The sequence below is a fragment of the Salmo salar genome, chromosome ssa04 (genome assembly GCF_905237065.1).
Source record: "Salmo salar chromosome ssa04, Ssal_v3.1, whole genome shotgun sequence".
NCBI lineage: Eukaryota > Metazoa > Chordata > Actinopteri > Salmoniformes > Salmonidae > Salmo > Salmo salar.
This window is the reverse complement of record NC_059445.1, coordinates 75,932,763-75,942,200: the sequence shown is the minus strand read 5'-3', so window position 1 is coordinate 75,942,200 and position 9,438 is coordinate 75,932,763. Positions and strand designations below refer to the sequence as shown.

Sequence of the window (9,438 nt, the reverse complement as noted above, 5' to 3'; positions counted from 1 at the left end):
ATGATTTACATCAGGAATGGTGTCAATCATAATGTTTAATTTCTCTCCATTTGCCACTGAAAATGTACTATTCCCCTGCCTGTTTGACCTTCCACTCAGTCAATTCCATAAAAATCCCCTTCACGTTCCAGTAGGCCTACATATCTCTCCAAAACTCTGTCAAGCTGAGTCGAATATAAATCAGTATACGCAATAACTGTCTGGCACACAGTGCACTTCCATGAAAAATGACAAAACTACCCAAGGTCTCAATGAGAATATCCTACACCATATACTATTCCTCAAAAGAACAAGGGGAGTTATTTACCTGGGAGCTTTCATTTCAGTTTGCTTTCGTTTTCAAAAGATACCAGTTCTTGATATCATGCTTCTAAGGAAACAAGCTAACAGTAAATCATCCTCCTGTAGATTCCTCTGATACGAGTGCAAAGGCAGAGAAAACAAGATATGAGCATGCTTGTGACGATACGCAAGCACATTGCAGATGTATTTTTCATGAAGCAGGACAAAGGACTCCAGTCTGTAGTCAATATTCATGACTGTAAGTCACTTTGGATAAAACCGTCTGCTAAATGGCGTATATATTATATTATATAATATTATAGTATATTATATTATATTACTTTAAATCCTGTTTTGATGTGCTCTGGACTGCTATCCTCCAAGTAATGGTATTGGCAAACCATCAATATTAAACCAACAGAGTGCTGCAACCTGGTGCCAACAATTCCAAATAACACAAATGATTCAGGAAATGACTAGCTGGAAAATACTTGACAGCATCATGCAATAAACATGTTATTGACTAAATCCAAGACACTCATCACCACCCATCTATCTCCCATCACCTCTATTTCCCTAAACTTCAGAATGATATGAGTTGGTGAGAAACCATTGTACAGTACTGTACCTCCCAACCCTGGTCTGAGACGATTGTCGTAGCCATCTAGAAGACTGTCTAGGATCCGGGTGAACACTGTCGTGTTGTCTTTCTGCTCGTCCGTCTGGCCATTCTGTCCAGAGCTGACGAAAAGGAAGAGCAATTTTGGAAAGTGAATTCGGTGAATCGATGCAGGAGTGTTGGAGCAAAATCCCAGCTGAGCAACTTCTCTTGATCCTTTAAAATCTACTTCCTCTGATGATACAGAATTGTAATAAAGCCATATGAATGTGAGAAATAGATTTATTTTATCCACAGGGCATGGAATTGTACACACACAGGACTCATAATGAAATATTTATACGTTAATGTGGTCTTTTAACAGCAAAGGACTCATTTAGTGTGCTCTTTGAGCAACATGAAACAAAACAGTTCATTCAAACTCAGAACATCCACAATCAGTAATTGTGTGAGTGGAGTAAACATCGCCACTCATTAATATCTCAACACAATAATCAACAGCAATACAGATTTCATTATGTTGCAAAATGTGTATTTTAACAAGTGGAAGTATAGATGGAGAGGGAAATGGTCAGCTTGGGAAGGGGGGGGGTTATTTTCTCTCTTTCAAAAATAATCACAGGAAAGCCTTTCTCATAATTAATCACAGGAAAGCCTTTCTCATAATTAATCACAGGAAAGCCTTTCTCATAATTAATCACAGGAAAGCCTTTCTAATAATTAATCACAGGAAAGCCTTTCTCATAATTAATCACAGGAAAGCCTTTCTAATAATTAATCACAGGAAAGCCTTTCTCATAAATAAATCACAGGAAAGCCTTTCTCATAAATAATCACAGGAAAGCCTTTCTAATAATTAATCCCAGGAAAGCCTTTCTCATAAATAATAGTTCTGAGCAATCATCTTCCCTTTTTACACCCAATCGCGGACCACATTGGTTTGATTGCATGCTAAATAAACAGTCCTCAGTGTTTGGAAACAATCTCTGCTCAGAACGCAGCTTCAAGGAGAAGGGGAGGTCATCAAGATAAGTTAGCATGGACTTGCAAAGGGAAGGGAAGGGAACGGGGGAAACTGAAATGGCAAGTAGCAGAAGAGAACAGAACAGCCGAGAGGACATGCATGCAGGCGGCCGCAAATGTGAGAGAGAGAGATAGAGAGATAGATAGATAGATAGATAGATAGATAGATAGATAGATAGATAGATAGATAGATAGATAGATAGATAGATAGATAGATAGATAGATAGATAGATAGATAGATAGATAGATAGATAGATAGATAGATAGATAGATAGATAGATAGATAGATAGATAGATAGATAGATAGATAGATAGATAGAGAGAGAGAGAGTTAGAGAGTTAGAGAGTTAGAGAGTTAGAGTTAGAGAGTTAGAGAGAGAGTGAGAGAGAAGTGGGGGCGGGGGGTCAGATCACACGGCTTTAAATGTGAGCAGGTAAACGATTCTTCTAAATAAGGACATGCTACTCACATCACTGCAGGAATTATATAGTTAATATGGCATCAACACAACTCTCATTCCCACATAGGCTATTTGTTAAAAATGCAGCTTCATGACAAAAATACTTTTAGGAAATATAAATAAGACAAATAATGAGACAAGCAATTGGAACAAGAGTCTGATATCAAACAATTCCACAGTTATGAATCTCTATTTTGTGTGAAACTTTAAGAAATGGCAAAATCTTCCATGCCATAGCTCAAGAGCCTAGACCACCAAAACAAAGATCTGAGGAACTGCCTGCAGGGTCAAGTGAGGCTGAAAAACTCTAATCTGAATAAAACACACACATACACACACATGTATTTTCTGCTTGCTTGGCTTGCTGATACAATGAGTGAACACAACATGCCGAAGGTTTTCGATTTTCCCCAGATACAGTAGATTAGTTCATTATATCCTCCTCACAAAAAACACAACAGGAAACGTGCAAGGATGCCTCTTTTTTTAATTTCACCTTTATTTATCAATTAAAAACAAATATTTTTTTACAATGACGGCTTGGCCAGTGATGACTGGGAAGTGCGGTGCAATTATTATAAAAAAATTTAAACATTGAAATCACAGGACAGTACAGACATCATAACGCAGAAGGACAGGGACATTATGACAAACACAAACGTCAATACAGAACACTTACAGCAGCAGGAGAGCTGATATCACAACACAGCAGAACAGAAACACATGGCAACAACGTAACATTTAGTAAAAACAGTAAGCGAAGCTGAGAGGTAAACGAACAAACAGAGCACACGCAGCACATCATGCTATGTTCACTCCGTCACACTAACACAGACTTACACTTACATACACGCCTCCGAGTTCTTTCAAGTGAGGAATAATTAAAATGCACTTGACATAGAATATATTTGGGAATGGGAGGTGGGGACAGAGGATGGGAGAGGCAGAAGGAGAGAGAGAAGGGGGGTGCAGATAAGCAGAGAGCAATGAACTGGATGCTTATGAGCTGCTGGGGTCACTTCCTCATAAAACATCATACACCACCCCCATCTACAGGTCATCTGAACAGCAACAGTACTGCTCACTGCTGCATGCCTTATATTTTATTTAACCTTTATTTAAGTAGGAAAGTTAAATAAATGCTGCTGCCTCCAGCCTGCCTACCTCACTCCCTGCCTCGCTCCCTCCCTCCCTGCCTCGCTCCCTCTCTGCCTCCCTCCCTCCCTATCTCCCTACCTGCCTCCCTCCCTACCTCCCTGCCTCCCTACCTCTCTGCCTCCCTCCCTCCCTATCTCCCTACCTGCCTCCCTGCCTACCTCTCTGCCTCCCTCCCTCCCTACCTCCCTGCCTCCCTACCTCTCTGCCTCCCTCCCTCCCTACCTGCCTCACTGCCTACCTCTCTGCCTCCCTCCCTCCCTCTCTGCCTCCCTGCCTACCTCTCTGCCTCCCTCCCTCCCTGCCTCCCTCCCTGCCTACCTCCCTGCCTACCTCTCTGCCTCCCTCCCTCCCTACCTCTCTGCCTCCCTCCCTCCCTCCCTGCCTCTCTGCTTTCCCTACCTCCCTCCCTACCTGCCTCTCTGCCTCCTTCCCTCCCTACCTCCCTCTCTGCCTCCCTACCTCCCTCCCTACCTGCCTCCCTCCCTACCTCCCTCTCTCTCTGCCTCCCTCCCTCCCTGCCTACCTGCCTCTCTGCCTCCCTCCCTACCTCCCTCTCTCTCTTTCTCCCTGCCTACCTCCCTCTCTGCCTCCCTACCTCCCTCTCTCTATGCCTCCCTCCCTCCCTGCCTACCTGCTTCCCTGCCTCCCTCCCTACATCCCTCTCTCTCTGCCTCCCTCCCTCCCTGCCTATTCCGTTAAAATATCACAACACCAATATCAACCTGTGCTCCTGATTATTGCGTTTGTTAAAAAACCCTCCATGGTTTGTTTTTGAGTTCTAGAGGTCAAAACAGTCAATCACAAGGCAGTAATTACACTGAAGTTTATGGTGACAGTTGTAAGGTGGAGTAATCAGGGAAGGTGTTTATTGGTTAAATGGACCATCCTTGAAGCAAGATACATTAAACTGTCTGTTGATTAATAGGGAAAATGTCACAGCTCACGGAAAATAAATCCTTAAATGGCAATTTCATTAGACTGATTAGATGTGGATGCAGCTCGGACAGTTCTACTGAATTATTTAGGCTAGCAGAATAGAAGAAAAAAAAACGTAATTAATTTAATAGTCACGCATCTTCATGCTATGTGATTCCACATGATCATATGCACACAAAGTTATCTAGGTATATGATGATCATATGCACACAAAGTTGTCTAGGTATATGATGATCATATGCACACAAAGTTATCTAGGTATATGCGGCTTCATTTGCAAATAGTGAATCCTTGATATTTGCATATTTTTGGTTCAATGTCAAACTTCTCAATGTTAATCCTAAAGACTGGATTAGCATTGAGGTGTAAATGCAAATGTCTGTCATTTCAATGGTGGGATTAATAGTGTGGTAATCACATGTCAAAAGCTATCATCTCTCATCCCATCTCACTGTGGTACTGAGTGGGTGGTCCGAGCACTGATGCCATCTGTATTCCCAGGTGTGACTTTTTATGTTGGACTAACCTCTACTTAAACTATGTCACTTGAAACACGTACATCCTTTGAATAAACGACAGAATGTCTGAGACATGCACTTCTCTACTCTGGTTGAACATTCAGTGTTATCCTATGTGGTTGCTTAGCATATGGAAACTGGAACACAGTATTTGCTATTTTGGGCAAATCCGCCCCAGCTCCTCTTATTATCGCAATTACAGTGTGGAGTCTTGAAGTGATGCCCTAATTACTGCCATCACAGAGTCATGCATAACATAAAATATGATCAGTTGGCAAAACATGATCATTACAATCATACCTTCTTATCCAGGATAATCAGGTGTTTGCTCTCAGACTGCCAGTGAGGGATGGATTCCAACATGACATGATTGCAGATCACAAAATATATTCTAATTCCACACTGTTGGGGACTTAAGAGATGAGCATATTGTCTCCGTAACTAGACCCTAGAACAGAACACAGTGATTCTCTTTTCTGGGCCAAATCTAGCTTGACAGTGAATATTTTGTTTGTGTGGTCGAAGCCCACCTTACCTTTTCCCACAAAGCACGTTGGCCACCAGCAAACAGGCCCACACACATATCAGTATGGCCGTTCCTGTCCGTCCACCCATGGTTGGAGAGTGGTGTCACTGAAGAAGGAAGACAACAACTACACATCAGAAAATAAAAAATAAAATACCACATCAGACAAAAAGCAGTACCATTGACAAGTCTGGCTCAAAAGAGAATCAAACAAGACACAAATGAAGAGGTGAGTGATTCTGAAACCAAGAGGATGAAGGAACATAAGAGACAGGCAACGTTCTAAGACCAGCCTTTCCCAAGAACTATGTTGTGTCTTTCAGTTCATATTAGTATCCAGCTTCTGTACACACAAAAACACGACTTACATTAAGATGTGGTGATGGGTCGAACCTCAAAGCTCTAAATATTTCACAAAATAGCCTATATAGGCTATCTTGAACTGAACTTTAACGGAACTGCATCCGTAAGCTCATATGTCACAAACCAAGCGTTCTCGTCACAAGTCAGATGTTAGTTAACAGCCGTTAAAGCCATCAGATATAATTTAGTGTTTTCAGTTTACTATATATTACACGTAATATAATTACCTGAAAAGAAAGCTAGCGAGAGCGCGTCTGAATTAACGTGATACACTGGCGGCGATGTATTGGTTTCGTAAAAAAAGAGCCACATTCCATGAAGAATCGATTTCGGATGATCCGTCGACATACATTACATTACGCATGCATATTGCATAAAGAATCAAACACGTTACCGGTTACATAGTCTTGTATGTCATTTGTTTTCATAGCACTTGTATAGCCTACTTAGTTTATTCATAGCCTGCAATTAAAAGGCGGCTGAAACCGCATATTAAACCAAATCCTCTTAGATTCACGCATTTTCACCTTCGTCCGAAATCATCATGTCAGCCCACTTTCAGAGGATGTAAGTGGTAGGATAATGTTATTGCGTTATGAGAATACAATTGTTGGCCAGATGCCCGTTTAACTGAACCATAAAAAAATCAAAAAATATATATAAAACGATGTTTCCCACGGCAGCAGCAATTAATTACCGGCGCAAAGGTATTGTAATCAATAGCTACACCATTATCAAACAAACGACTACAATAACCTGTAAATTAAAGATACATACTGTAGAAGATACGGCGCCTAATTTCTCCAAGCTGCGCTGGAATATACCGCAAACGAAGCGTATTAAACGATGTGCAATGTTCTGTTAAAATGTCGTTAGTTGACAAGGATTTGATAAACCAGGGATAATGCAGCTTAATGGGGGAAAAAATCATATACAGCACACTTTCTATATTATTCCGTGAAATGTGTCCCCAGTATAAACATCTTGAGTTCAGGGAGATATTGGCATTTCTCAATGCTCATTTTAAACATTCGTGTGTGGCGAGTAATTAAGCAACTGTATAATTCTACATTCGGAGCGCTGTCCAGGGATGAAACCACAGCAGATGCCAGTAAATCGTCTTCATTTTCAATAGCTAACTCCACATCCACCACTCCCCGACCGTTGCAACTCACATACCATCTATTTGAACTGGATTCAGCCTCTGTTAGGCTAAACACAACTCACTGCAGTTCGAACTGCAAGTCAAATTCCCCGACTCCCTTCTGCACCGAAAAAGACAAGCAAAATGAAAATTCACTTACAGTGATATGCCAGAGATGTTCGAGGCTGTCGTATTTTCAAACTTTTATGGATATCTTTTGTACACGGATTCGATTAGAACAATCCTCCAAGATCTCAGATCTGACGAAATGTAGCTTGAGTCTCGAGAAGTGGCAGCTGACGGTGCTGAGTATGCGCAGGTCGCGCGCACTGTTCAACGGTGTAGGGAGTGAAACTCTTCTCAGTCCCCAACAAATTGGCAATCTAACTACAAGATCTACTCTAAATACGGAGACTGCAGCCAAATAAAGCTTTACTTTACCAGGACAATGGTAACATATCACTGGGTAAACCGGATGTGAAATAGGCTGTGACTTCAAGCCAGGGCGATTTTATTTTAGAATGGAAGGTGGTACCAATGTCTCATCTAAAGACCAATCCGCCCATTGTTTATATTCAGCACAATGTAACTTCCACTGCTGTCGACTTCATCTTTTTTTCAGTGGCTGCAAAATCAAATCCTCTTACATTTTCAACCAGCTCCCTTGTCCCCCGCTCCCTTTTTCTTCCTGATTGATGTTTGACGTTTTCCGATAAAAACGGCGTTTTACATTTATAGAATTGGTTATATCAACTAGCACGAGATTTCGCTCTGAGCAAAACGAAGACTCCCAACTGATTATTCAATTATTATCTCATATCAATGAAGACACAATGCAAATAAAAATAACACATTCACACACACGAATACATTCTTCCCAATGTTAAGAAATACATATTCCCTCACCCGATATATTTGATGAGACAAGCCTCACTGAAAATTAACTTTAGTCACTCACTGTACCCCAAAAGCCCAGGATTCGCATCGAGATAACAGGACCGCCTGTTTACTGTCAAATATTATGCCGCTATGGCCTGCACTCCACGACTGAGCACAGACAGAGCTGTGCTGTGCTTCTGCAAAAACCGCCTGATGATACCGAGCGTATATTTTTGTAGTCATCTGCGTATTTCAAGTTAAACTACAAACCAGAAGACATTTTAATCATGATGAGATATGTAATAACGGAACATTTATGTAGCCGGTTTATTGACCTCAAAGCAAAATACACACTGATCTTATTGGTTTGTTTTAATACGTTTACGACACGCTATGATGACATCTAGACTACTCGTCCTTCATGTACAAATCATAACTCGTCAATGCGATATTGGCATTGGGTTTTATTTACCAGACTACGGAGACTGAAATGGAACCGGGCTTATGTGTTGTTTTATATGTGGTTAATATAGTGCATGTATGACTTATGGGTATTCAGTAAGGTTTCTGTCGCCCCCCCCCCGTCTCTGTCGCTCTCGCTCTCTGTCTCTCAGTCTCTTGTGCTCTACACAGATAGTGAGGTTGCCTAGTCTACATGCATCGACCTTAGCCTGATGCTGCAAGTGCATAACTCGTTATTCAAAACTAAACGCCGAATTCTGACCAGACTTAATGTTATTGTAACGTAATGTCTAGTTCATTTGTTTGTGTGTGCGTGTGGGAACGCGGGAGGATATATATATATATATATATCTTACTCTCTCTCTCTCCCTCCCGCGTCCCCAAACGCACACACAAATTAACTCACTGTTCATTGGGCAGTGAAGAAGCATGTCTGCGAAGACATTACGTTACAATAACATTAAGTCTGGTCAGAATTCAGAGAATATATATATATATATATATATATATATAGAGAGAGAGAGAGAGAGAGAGAGAGAGAGAGAGAGAGAGAGAGAGAGAGAGAGAGAGAGAGAGAGAGAGCCTACAGTGCAGTGAATGGCGAACTGTCATTTCAGCACCATGGACAGTTCAAAACCGGACCGCTTGTTGCCAATCAAGTCTATTTCCAATGAAAATCACACCCTTCACAGGGTTCGAACAAAAAGACAATGGCCTTTTATCATTTAGATTTGCTCACCTCCTGCATCCTCTCTCCTCCGTCTTCTCTGGCCTGCTTTTGAAAAGTTCAAGGGTAATCGAGGAGAGGCGGCGAGGACAGGGAAAGTGGACGAAAATGTGCTTGCATGAAATGACACTTCTCCAATCGCGCGTCATCAGGCAAATTACGTTTACCGGGTGGAATGCAAAAATAAATGTATAAAGTGATAAAAACAAATGTAGCTAGATGTGCAATACATTTTATAGATAAAGGATAAGTAGCATATCGTTTTTAAATGTTTGCATGCTTTTCTCCTGCGAGAAAACAATTGCTGATTCAAAGGGGGTGCGGCAGATTTCCAAACTTT

The 9,438-nt window shown here is 41.3% G+C and overlaps 1 protein-coding gene across 5 annotated transcripts in view; it reads right to left on the bottom strand.

Annotated features, from left to right (window-relative positions):
* gabra1 (gamma-aminobutyric acid type A receptor subunit alpha1) overlaps positions 1 to 8,200 on the bottom strand; it is a 33,901-nt gene extending 25,701 nt beyond the window's left edge. For 2 of the 5 annotated variants that reach the window (XM_014198036.2, XM_045717348.1), the window contains exons 1-3: positions 7,191 to 7,893; positions 5,533 to 5,630; positions 911 to 1,023 (exon numbers count right to left, since the gene is read on the bottom strand). In XM_014198036.2, the coding sequence (XP_014053511.1) occupies positions 911 to 1,023; positions 5,533 to 5,612 (193 nt within the window). In that variant the 5' untranslated portion in view covers positions 5,613 to 5,630; positions 7,191 to 7,893. Of the gene's footprint in view, positions 1 to 910; positions 1,024 to 5,532; positions 5,631 to 5,891; positions 5,955 to 7,190; positions 7,894 to 7,936 lie in introns of those variants that run through there. The other 3 variants (XM_014198037.2, XM_014198038.2, XM_045717347.1) reach the window with 3 other exon arrangements.
* Positions 8,201 to 9,438: the final 1,238 nt, after the last annotated feature.